The following is a 19,175-nucleotide window of genomic DNA, read 5'->3' as shown; positions in this document are numbered from 1 at the left end:
ACTTTTGAACGTGTAGTATAATTGAAGGTTATGTCCTGGAGATAGTAATAAAGCCTTCACCTCCTACGACCACATATATTAAAAGGCAAAGAACTTCTTGAAGTAGAATTGGGTTGTACTATTATTTGTCTGAGTTAATTGCTCTTATGTATAATTTGTTTTATTACTGTACTGTAATGTTTTTCTTCTGCAGGGATTTGTGTACTTTTTTAAAAAACTGTATTATCGTGTTTTTATTTTCAGGAAGTTAATGTTTATATCAAAAAGGATATTTTGATGGTGTGGTGAGGCAGTATAACGTAAAGAAGTTAAGGAGATCTGGTTTTGATTTGACTTTACTATTTAATGACTTTAAGGAAGTTACCTAACTTCTAAAGACTCTTTTCCTTATTTAAAACATGGTGACAAAAATATTTACTCCTCAGAGTTGTTTTGAGAGTTAAATATTTTATAGCATTGATAAGGAATTAGCATGTTATTTTTATTAGGTAAAGGTCATGGCCGCCACTTACTTTAGGAATCTTTACCTATTTAAAAAGACTATAAAAGGTTTGATGAATTCTTCAGTTAATTTTATATAATATTATAATAGTAATTAAAAATGTTTTTTAACTATTAGGAGCAACTATGTGCTTTTCAATTTCGGGCTTCCATAGCCCATAGATAGGGAGGAGGAGACTTTCCTGTGATGAGCCTTGTGGGATTATTTGCTTTTAAACTTTGCATATATATATCTTTAGTTAAAAACAAGTGGAATAAAAACAAACCACAGCAGTACAGAAGTCAAATGAGACACAAATTAGTGGGTCAGGGATAAATGCTCAAAAAATGGTTCTGGGCAATTGGTATATGGAAATATACTGAGAAATATCTGGGAAATATTGTATATGGGGAAAATTAAGTTAGATCCATGCAACAAATGCAAAAATAACTTCCAACTGGATTGAAGATCAGAATAGTAAGAGCCAAACTGTACATCCTTTGAAGAAAATTAGAGATTATCTTTACAATCTTGAGTTAAGAATACAAAGCACAAATCACAAGGAAAACAATAAATTTTTTTTAATAGATCTTTATTGGAGTATAATTGCTTCACAATACTATGTTAGTTCCTGTTGCACAGCAAAGCGAATCAGCCATGTGCATACACATGTCCCCATATCCTGTCCTTCTTGAGCTTCCCTCCCACCCTCCCTATCCCACCCCTCTAGGTCATCGGAAAGTACCGAGCCGATCTCCCTGTGCTATGCTGCTTCTTCCCAGCAGCCAACTGTTTTACATTCGGTAGTGTATCTATGTCGATGCTGCTCTCACTTTGTCCCAGCTTTGCCCTTCCACCCCATGTCCTCAAGTCCATTTTCTATGTCTACCTCTTTATTCCTGCCCTGCAACTAGGTTCATCAGTACCATTTTTTTTTTTTTTAGATTCTGTATATATGCGTTAGCATACAGTATTTGCTTTTCTCTTTCTGACTTACTTCACTCTGTGTGACAGACTCTAGGTCCATCCACCTCACTAAAATAACTCAATTTCGTTTCTTTTTATGGCTGAGTAATATTCCATGGTATATATGTGCCACATCTTCTTTATCCATTCATCTGTCAGGCATTTAGGTTGGTTCCATGTCCAGGCTATTGTAAATAGTGCTGCAGTGAACATTGTGGTACATGTCTCTTTTTGAATTATGGTGGAAAACAATAAATTTGACCAAGTTAATGTACAGGCTTTTTGGTGAAGATATAGTTCTCCAAAGAAGATATACAAATATCTCAATAAGGACATAAAAAGACGCCCAACATCACTAATCATTAGGGAATTGCAAATCAAAACCACAGTGAGATACCACTTCACACCCATTAGGATGGCTATTATCAAGAAATAGAAAATAACAAGTGTTGACGAGGATGTGGAGAAATTGGAACCCCTGTGCACTGCTAGGGGGAAGGTAAAATGGTGTGGCCACTATAGGACAGAGTATAGCGGTTCCTCAAAAAGTTAAACATAATTACCATATGATCCAGCAATTCTGCTTCTGGGTATACACACAAGAGAATTGAAATCAGGGGCAGGAACAGATATCTGTACACCCATGTTCCTAGCAGCATTATTCACAGTAGCCAAAATCTGGAAACAACCTATATATCCATATATGGATGAATGGATAAAGAAAATGTCGTATATACATACAATGGAAATTATTCAGGGTTTAAAAAGGAAGGAAATTCTGACACATGCTACAGCACAGATGAACTTTGAATACATACTTAGGGAAATAAGCCAGTCACAAAAGGACAAATACTGTATGAATTCATTCATTTGAGGTGCTTAGAATAGTCAAATTTATAGACAAAAAAGTAGAATAGTGGTTACCATGGGCTGGGGAGAGAGGGGAATAGGTAGTTATTATTTAATGGGTACAGAGCTTTAGTTTTGCAAGATGAAGAAAACCCTGGAGATGGATGGTGATGATGGTGCACAACAATGCGAATGTACTTAATGTCACTGAACTGTTCACTTAAAAATGGTTAAAAAACCAAAAAACAACTCAATAGGTTGAACAAAATAAGCAAGGTGGAGAAGAATCCATAGTTTGATACCATTTATATTGTTTTATAACCTACAAAAATACTCTATATAGATCATAAATATGGGAACATTGATAAACCAATATAGGATAGTGGTTGTGTCCAAAGACAGAAGACATAAAGCAGTTGAATTTGAGAGGGAGTACACAGGGAGCCTCGATCATATCTGTAATATTTTCTTTCTTTAGAAAATCTACAGTAAACGTGGTAAAATATTGGGTTTGACAGATCTGGGTAGTGGTATATAGGTGTTTATAATACCATTCTTTAGACTATTCTGTATGCTTAAAAAATTTTCTTTTTCCCTAAAGAGAGTATAGAGTTACAAGAAATCTTCAAAAGGCCTAATTTTTAGTAAATGCTGGCCTTTATTCTCTCAGCTCTTTTTCCTGACTCACTTCTTAGGTGGTTTTTCTGAGCATTTTCCCTGGTTCTCATTTTGGAAATCTGCTTTTCTTCCCTCCTTCTGCTGATTTGTTTTGGATGCTGGGCCAAATTACTTATTCTTTAGTCCTGGATAGGCTCAGATTGTCGGGTCACTTTCTTTTCTGGATTCCAGATGTCCCAAAGATGACCTTGAAGATGATTCTTCTTTGGAGATTTTTATAATAAACTGGTTTCTGGAGGTCCTAATTTCTGGAAGTTCTACTCTTTCATCTGACTCTTTTCTGTTTCATTTCTTTGACGCACATTCAGGTTTCTAATTTTGTTGTTGGAACACACAATATTCAACACACAATTTATGAATCAGTGGCCATGTGGTGTGTGTGTGTGTGTGTGTGTGTGTGTGTGTCTGTGTGTTGGGTTTTGGTGGAATGATTAAAATCTGTCTGCCCTAACTCATTATCTGTCTCGCTAACATTTTCATCTCTTTCTTTGTCAAAGTCTGTGCCTTTTACAGGTCACCCCTTCTCTCCAAATGGGAATTATCTTTCAGAATCCATTCAATATACTTTTGTAACATCAGGCATTCATAAACATAATTTATAGAAAAACAAAGGTGATCTATTGGGCCTTAAGGACATTGCTTAACTTCTCCTAAGTCTCATTTTTCATTTCTGGCATATGGTGATATCTGCTCAATCAACCTCACTGGATTCTTATACAGACTATTTTAAGTTATATAGATGAAAGCACTTTGGAAGTTTTATATTACTGCATGCATATAAATGTACACTTAAGAAATGTACATTTCTTAAGTGAACTCTAATGCATAAAATTTGTAGACTATGAATATTATGTGTAGGCCTTTATAATAGTAGTTCTCAAAATGTGATCTTCAGAGCCTTGGCTCCTGGGAATGTGAATAGGTGTTATGTGAAAAGTGCTTCTATGGATAAAACATTGGGAAAACACTGGGTTTAGTAAAGTTAGGCTTCTATGCTTTTGTACTCTCTCTTTCGAGAGTATTTAATAGGTTCATGTACTTTGTGAACTAAAGAGAGAGATTATATCAACTAAGGAATACCCCTTTTGGGGCAGATTTGTGAACCTCATACACTGTGGGAGATATAATTCAAGATATATTTTATTGCTCTCAGTCTTCCAGTTTAATGTTCTAAACTATGGTTTTGGTTTTTGTGATTCCTTTGATCTTTACTAGTAATAATATTGAATTAAAGCCAAATTTATTATTTCATTTCTAGTGTAATAGACATGATTGCTTATATAAGAAAACAAGTATTTCATTACAACTAATTGTATTTGAGATTATTTTCTTGTTTCAAAAGGGCTTCTAAGTTACCAAAAAATGAAATAAATTTGTTTTAAACCTTGTTACATCTATGTGCTTGTATTAAATACCAAGGCCTGCCTTTAGATATGCCATGTCTAAGAGGATAAAATCTAAAACACTGTCCTGAGAATGTTTCTAGTCACTGAATACTGAATTATTTGACATCTCAAAATCTCTATTAATATATGTGTTGATTCTGAGGCTATATTTAAATGATAAACAGTTTTCTTTAATCATTTTTCTTTCCATAGTCTTTATGTAGCTCATGAATTATTTAGGGTTTTTTTTTTTCATTTTTTTCTATTTTTTGCAACTAAAGCTCTTCTCCTTTACATAAAATGAAAACTATTCCTTTGAAATATCGAATCATTAAACTGATTTAAATATTTTATTTTGATGATTCCATTTTTAGGCATTCTTTCATTGAGTATTATATATTCCATTTAATTTTGCATGCATGCATGTAAAATTTGATTTAGTGATTTAACTTCCTGATGGGTTTGCCCAATATTGACATTCATGAATTTTACTATATGATTCTTGGTTTATTTAATAAAATATGTCATTGAAATTATCCTCCAATGTAAAGTTCATCTAATTTTTTTCCTTTGATTTCCTTTATTCTCATACATGTAAAATTATTTGTGAGAATTTTAGGCAGAAGTTATTTTTATTTAAGGAATAATGCTAGTTGAGTAAAGATACTAAATTATAGGTCATGGAAAATTAATGAAAGCCTTCCTAATTTTAAGTATTGTATCTTTATTTGGCCAATGATTATTTTATAGTATTTGTCTTAAATAGTTCTTTTATTTCATTTTTTGTTTTGCTGTTTTCATTTTCCTAGCTTGTGATGAATGGAAAATATTACCGAAACCAAACCTTCATAGAGATGTCAACAGATTTGGACACTCTGCAGTTGTCATTAATGGGTAAAAGAAGCACATTTATCAGTCATACTACCCACATATTTTGTTATTCTTTAAAAAAATTATTGTTTGTACTTAATGGCATTGGATTTTATATATCCCTGTAATACCGCGGAATGAATTTTGCTTCATTAACCATATCCTTCATTTCTTTTTTGTTTAAGTTTATTTAAGGGGCAGGGGAGTATCAAAGGAAAGGTGCTGAGATAGAACTTCAGATACTCTTTTAAAAAGTCATCCTGCCTTCTTTCCTTTTTCCAGAGATCAGATCATGAATGACTTCCTTAAAAAAGATCAGACTGAAGTGATAGAAAGGCTAGCCACATATTTCTTTTGAGGAGAGCAAGGGAAGTGAGAAGAATTAGATTCTCATTTTGGTTCTGTCATAACTGAATGTGTGACTTTTGACAAGTCTCTTAACCTCTCTGGCCTTTAAGACCGTTATATCCACTGGGAATTTGGACTGGATGATCATTAAGTTACCTTCATCCTTTAAGTTATTATGATTTTGCTATTTCTATAGCAAAAGTTCGTTAATGTGGACTTGTGACAGTAAACAATATGCTAGATCATTCATTAAATAAAATTTGTAATTCATGATGACATTTTTCATAAGTTCATTTTATTACTACCTTATTCTAATTATGTAAAGATTCTCCAATATAATACTAAAAGTAGTCAGAACTTAATCACAATGAAGCTGTGTAACTGATATCAGTTAGCTTTTGAAACTGAAATAAATGAAATTCAGAGTGTAAACATAAAACCTCTAGGCTTCTCTGTTTAAAACTGCATTTGGTTGATTTTTATTTTACTTTTTTAAAATAATAAAAGATATTCTTGAAGCATTTTCTGACCTTTTCCATTTATTGTGTTAATAATATTTTTAGAAACAAAAATTAGGCTGTTTTGAAGGCATGTCAAATTTTTTGGCATTGGTAGTATTAATTAATTCAGTAATCATCTGGGCTTTTCAAATTGAAACTTTGAAAATCTTTTTGATAATTTTACTCTTGGTCTTTTTATTTTATAAGAGTATAGTAAAACTATATGAAGAACTCTGTATCTAATTTCTAAATTCTTTGTATTCAACAATTATAATTCTATATAGCAATTCTAAAGTGTATCTTATTGTCTAAAGTGTATCTTATTATAGTATATACAGCTACTATATATTTCTAAAAAATTGTTTCCTAACTAGATAAGATAATGTAAAATGTGTATTTAAATTTATTTTTAAAACTAACACATTAGACAGAGACTTTTCTTAATATTGTTTCTTTAAGATTCTTATTTTGTCTCTAATAGGTCCATGTATATATTTGGAGGATTTTCTAGTGTACTCCTTAATGATATACTTGTATACAAGCCTCCAAATTGCAAGGCTTTCAGAGATGAAGAACTTTGTAAAAATGCTGGTCCAGGGATAAAATGTATTTGGAATAAAAATCACTGTGAATCTTGGGAGTCTGGGAATACTAATAATATTCTTAGAGCAAAGTGCCCTCTGAAAACAGGTAAAAAATTTTTTTCTTTTTTATATTTGGAACAAAGCTTCTCTGTTTGGCTAGAAATGGAAATGCATTCTGCTTGTAAGAATTACCTTAGTAGCTTTCAGAAATTAAAAACTCATAATCCTCTAATTAGGAATTCTAATGTTTGAATTTAGCAGTGATTAATGTTTGAATTTAGCAGTGATTAGTAATTTAATATCTTTATTAGGTATTTTTAGTTTTCTTTTTTGAATTCTGTATGTAATATTTATATATCAAGTTGTATATGTAACATGGCCATATATATGAATTATTTTCATATGTAAGTAAAAAATGCTTTCAGATACACCCTTTCTAAGATATACTGTATGCTTCAAAGAAATAAAATGAAGTAATTTATTCTGCATTTGGTAGTTTTTTTCTTTCTGAATTATTGCCAAGGCAGACCATAAAGTTAAAAATTTTCTAGAATTTTGATGAGTTTTGTTATAATTTAATATTTCTTATAAAATATTGAATAAATAAATCAAACTTATGAATAATTACTAGTAAATATTTATTTATGAAGAATGATTTGGATAAAAATTGTTCAATTTTCTTTAAATGAGTGGGGCTCTTATACATTTTTGGTGCTACAATTAACAAATCAAGTTTTGCTAATCTATAATAAAGTCATGTCTCTAAATAGCTTTACGAAGAATAATAAGCAATGAGTATTTGTTATAATGTTTTCTTTTAGATATATAGTAATACATTTTGTTTAGTAAAATACCTCTAAATCTTTTTCTCCCTCCATAATGTGTAAATTTTATTTAATTAATTAATTAATTAATTTTAATGTGTAAATTTTAAATGGCTATAGGATCCTGGTAGACTGAATAAAGATGAGTCTAGGAAGTATCTAAATCCCTTTAAATCCAATTAAATTACAAAATTGAGTTCATATTGAAGAACTTATTTTGATATTGATGGTTATATTTATGGTTAAAAAATGTCTTAGTGATTCTTAACAGTTGTTAAAAATATGTGAATTAAGACGTGTGACATTTTCTTTTTCATCCTGATGTGTTCTCCCATTTGTATCACAGCTGCTTCTGATGACAGATGTTACAGATATGCAGATTGTGCCAGCTGTACTGCCAATACAAATGGGTGCCAGTGGTGCGATGACAAGAAATGCATTTCATCAAACAGTAACTGCAGTATGGTTAGTATTTATGGGTAAATGATGTTGTAGCTAACATGCTACTTCATAATCATTAGCTTACCATTTAGTAGCACTGTACAAAATAGCACTTTCCGTATCAAGATATTTAGAATAGGGAAGGGGGAAGGGCAAAATAGGGGTATGAGATTAAGAGATACAAACTACTATGTAAAAAATTGATAAGCAACAAGGATATATTGTACAGCACAGGGAATTATAGCCATTGTTTTGTAATAATGTTAAATGGAGTATATAATCTTTAAAAATGTTGAATCACTATGTTGCACACCTGAAACTAATTCAATATGGTAAACCAACTATACTTCAAAAAAAAAAAAAGACATTTAGAAAATATGTAGGAAATCACCTACTTCTTGGTATGTTGTAAATTCAGCCTGTAGTTTCTTGCTCATATTTGTCAGTCTAGATTCCATTTTGAATCCGGAAACTTTTACTTCTTTTCATAAATAAGGTTGGGAAAATCCTTTCAAAAATTTTTTTTAAAAAAAGACTGTAGCTATAAACACTGTCTTCTGTGCTGATGAAAATAGGATTATATAAGGATTATATTATATAAGTAAGTCATTTCCGTGAGATTCTTGTCAGACATGCATTAATAGTGGTGTGGTTTACGTTTTGTTTATACACTTTGTGTGCAAGTTTAATCTGAAGTATTGACAGTGGTAGTTTTCCTTCTATCTGTCTTTAGATCTTTGGTTCTCTTAGGCAATATTGTCACCCGGAGGGACATTTGGCAATGTGTGTTTTTTGGGTTGTCACAACTGTGGGGCTGCTACTGGCATCTACTATGGAGAAAGCCAGGAATGCTGCTAAACATCCTACAATGAATGAAGAGCCCTCCCACAAAAAATAATTATCTGGCTCAAAATTTCACTAGTGATGAGGTTGAGAACCCTATTATAGATAAGAGTATTGAAAAAATTATAAAATTAATATTGATGATAGATTAAAATGGATTAAGAGCAGCAAAAATTAACCTTTTAAGTGGGTAGCATCAAAATGTCCCATATATTTTAGAAGATGTCAACAAGTTGAAGGAAAAAAATTTTAAAGTATTAACAATTATGTTTAGTAGGGTCAAAGATTCTCTTATTGGAGTATAGCTTAAATAACTAAATAGTGTGCATACAGATTTTCAACTAAATGCATATTATTTTTTCTTTTTTCTGAATTTTTATTAATCAAGAAAACTATCCACTTGTTTTCCAAGATACCAGGCAGAAGTAAAAGGTAAAGAAAAGGGAATTTGAAAACTAAGTAAAAAGTTTTTAGTTTATCATCTAAAATTTTTCTTTAGTAACCAGTCATATTTCAAAATACTTAGTTATATGATTCTATTCTAAAATAATATTTAAAACTTAAAATGAAGGAAAAGTTTGAATTATTGACTAATCGAATTAAACCCTTTTGTTTTCATACATATTGTGTTGGTGTATACTTTTTAGTGATATGAATTGCTGTAATGATAATAGATAATTTTATTTGAGTTTTAATGTTAATATGACATGACTCACTTTGAAAATTTGAATTACTTTTTTATATTTGCATAATATTCATCTAATGGGAGTTATATTAGTGAATAATGTGGAAGTAGGAGCTAAGTAAAACAAAATATAGGAATAAGGGACTAAAATGGAGAATGTTATTAGATAAAAATTGCAAGCAGATTTTACTTAAAGCTTTGTTCGGTAACTGAGTTAATTTGTGTTTAGTTTAGACATTTACACTATATGAAAATACACATATCTCAAAAATTGTATTATGCACATTGTTATCAAGTGTTCATTTTTAAAAGTGGCCTTTTGCTTTACAGTATTTTTGATAATGATGTGTTAACAAGGAAAGTACTGGGTGAGATAGTATAAGTGAGCAGATGGTACTCACTTGTAATTTAGACTTTGATGTAATGTGTCTTTTGGACGGTTTTATCAGAATGTCTGATGATTAAGCTAAACCAAATGCTAATGGATACAGAAAGGTCTGAGATTTTAGTGTAAATGATGTCCACTGAGATTCTATTTCATTATTTAGTCATATTTACTGCAAGTTGCATATTTTGTGCTCTAATAGCTCCAATAACCTTACTTCTTACAGATTTTCATTTTAAATTTACATCTAAATATATTAGGATGAAGATGAGTAGAGTAATGGTTATGCTTCATAGTCTGTTTACTAATGTGCATCTGGTTCATTAGGACAAAAAATGCCAGCCATGTTTCAAAGTAACAGTCAGCTTTCTTCCATCATTGAATAAATTGGCCCTGTGTGTGACTGAAATATAATTTCATCTATTGTACTGTTTCAGTATCAATACATGATTATACTGTTCTTTTTTTTTTTTAATAAATTTATTTTTGGCTACAGTGGGTCTTCGTTGCTGTGCACGGGCTTTCTCTAGTTGCGGCGAGCAGTGGCTACTCTTTGTTGTGCTGCGTGTGCTTCTCATTGCAGTGGCTTCTCTTGTTGCAGAGCACGGGCTCTGGGTGCACGGGCTTCAGTAGTTGTGGCATGCAGGCTTATTAGTTGTGGCTCACGGGCTAAGAGCACAGGCTCGGTAGTTGTGGTGCACGGGCTTAGTTGCTCCGTGGCATGTGGGATCTTCCTGGACCAGAGCTTGAACCTGTGTCCCCTGCATTGGCAGGCGGGTTCTTAACCACTGTGCCACCAGGGAAGTCCCGATTATACTGTTCTTAATGAAGAGCAGTTGAGTTATTTGGATGATGACTCTGATGTTACCATTGTTATTCTAAAGATTGGCATTGAGCTGTTATTCTTTCTCTTATTCTAACATGTTGTTTAGCCATTCTCTTGTCTTTTTTATAGGTTATTTTATTTATCAGATGATTCAAGTAAATTTATTTTCAGTTAGTTGACAGATGTTTGGAACTATAATAATTGTATAGAATACTGCTAAGATTTATATGCTATATGAGAACAAAAAGCTATGAATCAGAAAAACAACATTAAGAAAATTTGTATGTTCTTAATGAAAACGTGATGGTTGAATAAGAGTTGCAATGTAATTTGGGTTTTAAAAAAATGTATCTTCTGTGATTTTTTTAGGATGAATAAGATAAACATTAGTATCTATGTACTTTTAATCTGTGACCTTATAGTATATGCAATTTGCTCTAAAGAAATTAACATCTTTGAAATGGAGGTGACCGCAATGTATTTTATGTTGGAAAGTATAGTAGTTTATAAATAAATATTTGATGGGTGACATTTTAAAGTATGTATCTAAGAGGATAAAAATTGCTTCAACCATTTTTATATATGGGCGAGTTATAAGCAAATTTTAACTGTTAAGTTTTTTGGTTGAAAAGAACTATTTAACACCCTTACATGAGAAAGCCTGAGGTAAGTATATCTGCCTACTGAAATATAAGGGGCCTCAGGGTGCAGCATGTGTTTTTTTCACACAGAATAATTTATCTTTTTAGATTTTATTGGATTTTGATAAAGCATCTCTTTTTTTTTTTTTTCAAACATCTTTATTGAAGTATAATTGCCTTACAATAGTGTGTTAGCATCTGCTTTATAACAAAGTAAATCTGTTATACATATACAATATGTTCCCATTTCTCTTCCCTCTTGCATCTCCCTCCCTCCCACCCTCCCCATCCCACCCCTCTAGGTGGTCACAAAGCACCGAGCTGATCTCCCTGTGCTATGCGGCTGCTTCCCACTAGCTATCTATTTTACATTTGGTAGTGTATATATGCCCATGACACTCTCTTACCCTGTCACATCTCACCCCACCCCCTCCCCATATCCTCAAGTCCATTCTCTAGTAGGTCTGTGTCTTTATTCCCGTCTTGCCACTAGGTTCTTCATGGCCTTTTTTTTTTTTTTTTTTTTTTCCCCTTAGATTCCATATATATGTGTTAGCATACTGTATTTGTTTTTCTCTTTCTGACTTACTTCACTCTGTATGACAGACTCTAACTCCATCCACCTCATTACAAATACCTCCATTTCATTTCTTTTTATGGCTGAGTAATATTCCATTGTATATATGTGCCACATCTTCTTTATCCATTCATCTGTCGATGGACATTTAGGTTGCTTCCATGTCCTGGCTATTGTAAATAGAGCTGCAATGAACATTTTGGTACATGACTCTTTTTGACCTATGGTTTTCTCAGGGTATATGCCCAGTAGTGGAATTGCTGGGTCATATGGTAGTTCTATTTGTAGTTTTTTAAGGAACCTCCATACTGTTCTCCATAGTGGCTGTATCAATTTACATTCCCACCAACAGTGCAAGAGTGTTCCCTTTCCTCCACACCCTCTCCAGCATTTATTGTTTCTAGATTTTTTGATGATGGCCATTCTGACCGGTGTGAGATGATATCTCATTGTAGTTTTGATTTGCATTTCTCTAATGATTAATGATGTTGAGCATTCTTTCATGTGTCTGTAGGCCATCTGTATATCTTCTTTGGAGAAATGTCTATTTAGATCTTCTGCCCATTTTTGGATTGGGTTGTTTGTTTTTTTGTTATTGAGCTGCATGAGCTGCTTGTAAATCTTGGAGATTAATCCTTTGTCAGTTGCTTCATTTGCAAATATTTTCTCCCATTCTGAGGGTTGTCTTTTGGTCTTGTTTATGGTTTCCTTTGCTGTGCAAAAGCTTTTCAGTTTCATTAGGTCCCATTTGTTTATTTGTGTTCTTATTTCCATTTCTCTGGGAGCTGGGACAGAAAGAATCTTGCTGTGATGTATGTCATAGAGTGTTCTGCCTATGTTTTCCTCTAAGAGTTTGATAGTGTCTGCCCTTACACTTAGGTCTTTAATCCATTTTGAGTTTATTTTTGTGCATGGTGTCAGGGAGTGTTCTAATTTCATACTTTTACATGTTCCTGTCCAATTTTCCCAGCACCACTTATTGAAGAGGCTGTCTTTTCTCCACTGTATATGCTTGCCTCCTTTATCAAAGATAAGTTGACCATATGTGTGTGGGTTTATCTCTGGGCTTTCTATCCTGTTCCATTGATCTATATTTCTGTTTTTGTGCCAATACCAAACTGTCTTGATTACTGAAGCTTTGTAATATAGTCTGAAGTCAGGGAGCCTGATTCCCCCAGCTCCATTTTTCGTTCTCAAGATTGCTTTGGCTATTCGGGGTCATTTGTGTTTCCATACAAATTGTGAAATTTTTTGTTCTAGTTCTGTGAAAAATGCCAGTGGTAGTTTGATAGGGATTGCATTGAATCTGTAGATTGCTTTGGGTAGTAGAGACATTTTCACAATGTTGATTCTTCCAATCCAGGAACATGGTATATCTCTCCATCTATTTGTATCATCTTTAATTTCTTTCATCAGTGTCTTATAATTTTCTGCATACAGGTCTTTTGTCTCCTTAGGTAGGTTTATTCCTAGATATTTTATTCTTTTTGTTGCAATGGTAAATGGGAGTGTTTTCTTAATTTCACTTTCAGATTTTTCGTCATTAGTGTATAGAAATGCAAGAGATTTCTGTGCATTAATTTTGTATCCTGCTACTTTACCAAATTCATTGATTAGCTCTAGGAGTTTTCTGGTAGCATCTTTAGGATTCTCTATGTATAGTATCATGTCATCTGCAAATAGTGACAGCTTTACTTCTTCTTTTCCGATTTGGATTCCTTTTATTTCTTTGTCTTCTCTGATTGCTGTGGCTAGGACTTCCAGAACTATGTTGAATAATAGTGGTGAGAGTGGGCAACCTTGTCTTGTTCCTGATCTTAGTGGAAATGGTTTCAGTTTTTCACCATTGAGGACAATGTTGGCTGTGGGTTTGTCATATATGGCCTTTATTATGTTGAGGAAAGTTCCCTCTATGCCTACTTTCTGCAGGGCTTTTATCATAAATGGGTGTTGAATTTTGTCAAAAGCTTTCTCTGCATCTATTGAGATGATCATATGGTTTTTCTCCTTCAATTTGTTAATATGGTGTATCACATTGATTGATTTGCGTATATTGAAGAATCCTTGCATTCCTGGGATAAACCCCACTTGATCATGGTGTATGATCCTTTTAATGTGCTGTTGGATTCTGTTTGCTAGTATTTTGTTGAGGATTTTTGCATCTATGTTCATCAGTGATATTGGCCTGTAGTTTTCTTTCTTTGTGACATCTTTGTCTGGTTTTGGTATCAGGGTGATGGTGGCCTCGTAGAATGAGTTTGGGAGTGTTCCTCCCTCTGCAATATTTTGGAAGAGTTTGAGAAGGATAGGTGTTAGCTCTTCTCTAAATGTTTGATAGAATTCGCCTGTGAAGCCATCTGGTCCTGGGCTTTTGTTTGTTGGAAGGTTTTTAATCACAGTTTCAATTTCAGTGCTTGTGATTGGTCTGTTCATATTTTCTATTTCTTCCTGGTTCAGTCTCGGCAGTTTGTGCATTTCTAAGAATCTGTCCATTTCTTCCAGGTTGTCCATTTTATTGGCATAGAGTTGCTTGTAGTAATCTCTCATGATCTTTTGTATTTCTGCAGTGTCAGTGGTTACTTCTCCTTTTTCATTTCTAATTCTATTGATCTGAGTCTTCTCCCTTTTTCTCTTGATGAGTCTGGCTAATGGTTTATCAATTTTGTTTATCTTCTCAAAGAACCAGCTTTTAGTTTCATTGATTTTTGCTATTGTTTCCTTCATTTCTTTTTCATTTATTTCTGACCTGATCTTTATAATTTCTTTCCTTCTGCTGGCTTTGGGGTTTTTTTGTTCTTCTTTCTCTAATTGCTTTAGGTGCAAGGTTAGGTTGTTTATTCGAGATGTTTCCTGTTTCTTGAGGTAGGCTTGTATTGCTATAAACTTCCCTCTTAGCACTGCTTTTGCTGTGTCCCATAGGTTTTGGGTCGTCGTGTCTCCATTGTCATTTGTTTCTAGGTATTTTTTGATTTCCCCTTTGATTTCTTCAGTAATCACTTCGTTATTAAGTAATGTATTGTGTAGCCTCCATGTGTTTGTATTTTTTACAGATCTTTTCCTGTAATTGATATCTAGTCTCATAGCGTTGTGGTCGGAAAAGATACTTGATACGATTTCAATTTTCTTAAATTTACCAAGGCTTGATTTGTGACCCAAGATATGATCTATCCTGGAGAATGTTCCATGAGCACTTGAGAAAAATGTGTATTCTGTTGTTTTTGGGTGGAATGTCCTATAAATATCAATTAAGTCCATCTTGTTTAATGTATCATTTAAAGCTTGTGTTTCCTTATTTATTTTCATTTTGGATGATCTGTCCATTGGTGAAAGTGGGGTGTTAAAGTCCCCTACTATGATTGTGTTGCTGTCAATTTCCCCTTTCATGGCTGTTAGTATTTGCCTTATGTATTGAGGTGCTCCTATGTTGGGTGCATAAATATTTACAATTGTTATACCTTCCTCTTGGATCGATCCCTTGATCATTATATAGTGTCCTTCTTTGTCTCTTGTAATAGTCTTTATTTTAAAGTCTATTTTGTCTGATATGAGAATTGCTACTCCAGCTTTCTTTTGATTTCCATTTGCATGGAATATCTTTTTCCATCCCCTCACTTTCAGTCTGTATGTGTCCCTAGGTCTGAAGTGGGTCTCTTGTAGACAGCATATGTATGGGTCTTGTTTTTGTATCCATTCAGCCAGCCTGTGTCTTTTGGTGGGAGCATTTAATCCATTTACATTCAAGGTAATTATCGATATGTATGTTCCTATTCCCATTTTCTTAAATGTATTGGGTTTGTTATTGTAGGTGTTTTCCTTCTCTTGTGTTTCTTGCCTAGAGAATTTCCTTTAGCATTTGTTGTAAAGCTGGTTTGGTGGTGCTGAACTCTCTCAGCTTTTGCTTGTCTGTAAAGGTTTTAATTTCTCCATCGAATCTGAATGAGATCCTTGCTGGGTAGAGTAATCTTGGTTGTAGGTTTTTCTCCTTCATCACTTTAAGTATATCCTGCCACTCCCTTCTGGCTTGCAGAGTTTCTGCTGAGAGATCAGATGTTAACCTTATGGGGATTCCCTTGTGTGTTATTTGTTTTTTTTCCCTTGCTGCCTTTAATATGTTTTCCTTATATTTAATTTTTGACAGTTTGATTAATATGTGTCTTGGCGTGTTCCTCCTTGGGTTTATCCTGTATGGGACTCTCTGTGCTTCCAGGACTTGATTAACTATTTCCTTTCCCATATTAGGGAAGTTTTCAACTATAATCTCTTCAAAAATTTTCTCAGTCCCTTTCTTTTTCTCTTCTTCTTCTGGTACCCCTATAATTCGAATGTTGGCACGTTTAATGTTGTCCCAGAGGTTCCTGAGACTGTCCTCAGTTCTTTTCATTCTTTTTTCTTTATCCTGCTCTGTAGTAGTTATTTCCACCATTTTATCTTCCAGGTAACTTATCCTTTCTTCTGCCTCAGTTATTCTACTATTGATCCCATCTAGAGTATTTTTAATTTCATTTATTGTGTTTTTCATCATTGCTTGGTTCCTCTTTAGTTCTTCTACATCCTTGTTAAATGTTTCTTGCATTTTGTCTATTCTATTTCCAAGATTTTGGATCATCCTTACTATCATTATTCTGAATTCTTTTTCAGGTAGACTACCTATTTCCTCTTCATTTGTTAAGTCCAGTGTGTTTTGAGCCTGCTCCTTCATCTGCTGTGTGTTTTTCTGTCGTCTCATTTTGCCTATCTTACTGTGTTTGGGGTCTCCTTTTCACAGGCTGCAGGTTCGTAGTTCCCGTTGTTTTGGGTATCTGTCCCCAGCGGCTAAGGTTGGTTCAGTGGGTTGTGTAGGCTTCCTGGTGGAGGGAACTAGTGCCTGAGTTCTGGTGGATGAGGCTAGATCTTGTCTTTCTGGTGGGCACGTCCACGTCTGGTGGTGTATTTTGTGGTGTCTGTGGCCTTATTATGATTTTAGGCAGCCTCTCTGCCAATGGATGGGGTTGTGTTCCTGTCTAGCTAGTTGTTTGGCATAGGATGTCCAGCACTGTAGCTTGCTGGTCGTTGAGTGAAGCTGGGTCTTGATGTTGAGATGGAGATCTCTGGGAGATTTTTGCCGTTTGGTATTACGTGGAGCTGGGAGGTCTCTTGTGGACCAGTGTTCTGAAGTTGGCTCTCCCACCTCAGAGGCACGGCCCTGATGCCTGGCTGGAGCACCAAGAGCCTTTCGTCCACACGGCTCTGAACTGTTTCAATAGGCCCTTAAGTGTTGTCTCATTCCCTGCTTTGTCTCATTTCTTCTCCATGTTGACTTCAACGTTACTTGCTTAAGAGTCTCTGCTCAGGCCACCATTTTATTCAGCTCCTCAGATTCCACACAGGGTCGCTTATTTCTGCGCTTCATCCGAGATTTCGTGAATAGAGGTCACAAAGATGAGCCCTAAGTCTGAATTTTTAAACAAGCTTCTACCACCATTTTGCTGCACCTCAAGTTCTGGAAAACACTGCTTGGAACCCCACTCCTCAGGACCTAAAGCATCTCTTTAAGTTTTCTTACTCGTCATTTCTACTTCATTCCCAGGGGTCTGTATGATAGTTTTATTATGACTAGAATTCTTTCATGTGATCATTGAGAGAAATGACTTTGTGCATTGGCTTTATTTATTGAATTGGAAACCTGTTATCAAATTCAATAGAATAGGTTTTCATTACACGGTTTCTGTTTCAAATTGTGTAATTTGCACGTTTTTCCAGTAAGCACACATTCTAATTCAAAGAATTTTGTTTAAATAAAGAAATGAGTAAGAGAAATTCTGATTCAGTACAACTGGATTTGGTGTTAGAAATCTGTATTGTAAAGCTCACCAGGTGACTTATATATACACTGAAGTTTAAGAGTCATTGCTGTACAAAAGTGAAAAATAACATGCTTTATCTTTTAATTTTCTAGTCTGTGAAAAACTATACCAAATGTCATGTGAGAAATGAGCAAATTTGTAACAAACTTACCAGCTGTAAAAGCTGTTCACTAAACTTGAATTGCCAGTGGGATCAGCGACAACAAGAGTGCCAGGCTTTACCAGGTAAAAATTTCAATTTGGTAAATGAGTTTTATAGTCCACAGATGAATGCCATTATAGTAAAGAACGTTTAGTAAGAACATTCCATTTTCTAAAATTAAATCAGTAGCAAATAAACAATAATATTGGAGTAATGATAGCAGTGTTTCTACAAGAAAAGTTTGTATATTCATTTCTAATTCTTTTAAGATGTTCAAGGTTTCTTGTATTTATTATGCTATTGACTTGATCAGAATACTGTTCAATTAAAAAATTATGTCTTAAAAACATAGAAAATAAAAAGTACTCAGACTAGTATCCAGATCTAGCAATGTTAACATTTTAGCATATTGGATTTATTTTTTAAGTGCCCTTTATTTTTTAAATTCCAGGAACTGTTTTTTACTGACTGCTTTTTTGTTACAAATTGAAACATTTATAATAATTGTTATATGATTTAATGAGAATCTAAGTTCTGCAAACCAGAGCAAAACTCATTTTATTTATTTTTTAAAAACTAATCAATCAGTTAATTAATTAATTAGGTTGTGCCAGGTCTTAGTTGTGGCAGGCGGCCTCCTTAGTTGTGGCTCACCAGCTCCTTAGTTGCAGCATGTGTACTCCTTAGTTGCGGCTTGCCAGCTCCTTAGTTGTGGCATGTGAACTCTTAGTTGCGGCATGCATATGGGATCTAGTTCCCCGGGCCCCCTGCATTGGAAGTGTGGGGTCTTAACAACTGTGCCACCAGGGAAGTCCCAAAACTCATTTTAAAGAGAAATTTCAATTTAATTTTTATAGCTAACACTCTTCTTAGTGGACCCTAAGTATTCTTTCTTTCAAATATGAAAGAGAAAATCAGAAAATCGAAAATTTGTATAGTTATTTAACCAGTTCCATTTTCTTGTTATACAGGTAAGCTGAGACACACTGGTTATGTGACTTGCTTAAAAGTGCATGACTTGTAAATGGCAGAGGGGACTAGTAACTAGGAGTTCTATCTCTGTTCAGTTTTTTGCCTGTTTCTATACCATGATTTTTTTTTTTTTAATTCTTTCATAGAAAAATTTTCTGAACCTATGTAGTTCTAGAAAGTGTTGGAAAATTCCATCACAGGATTTAAGTCTTTCTTATATAAGTTCATGTAAGAAAATAAAAATTAGATTGCCTTTAAAAGTACCATTGAGGTTTTGGCATTTTCTCTATGTACTGACTTTTGAAGCTTTTAAATAGTGATATATGCATGTGTGT

General features: G+C 33.8%; 1 protein-coding gene across 1 annotated transcript in view; it reads left to right on the top strand.

Moving 5' to 3' along the window:
- The window catches only part of ATRNL1 (attractin like 1), a 706,302-nt gene that overhangs the window by 131,457 nt on the left and 555,670 nt on the right, over positions 1 to 19,175 (top strand). The window contains exons 11-14 of the mRNA XM_007173145.3: positions 5,169 to 5,253; positions 6,559 to 6,767; positions 7,832 to 7,950; positions 17,819 to 17,951. Of these exons, the coding sequence (XP_007173207.2) occupies positions 5,169 to 5,253; positions 6,559 to 6,767; positions 7,832 to 7,950; positions 17,819 to 17,951 (546 nt within the window). The remainder of the gene's footprint in view (positions 1 to 5,168; positions 5,254 to 6,558; positions 6,768 to 7,831; positions 7,951 to 17,818; positions 17,952 to 19,175) is intronic.

Source organism: Balaenoptera acutorostrata, chromosome 16 (genome assembly GCF_949987535.1).
Source record: "Balaenoptera acutorostrata chromosome 16, mBalAcu1.1, whole genome shotgun sequence".
Taxonomy (NCBI): Eukaryota; Metazoa; Chordata; class Mammalia; order Artiodactyla; family Balaenopteridae; genus Balaenoptera; species Balaenoptera acutorostrata.
Note: the sequence above shows the minus strand (reverse complement) of the source record. Positions and strands in the feature narration are given on the sequence as shown.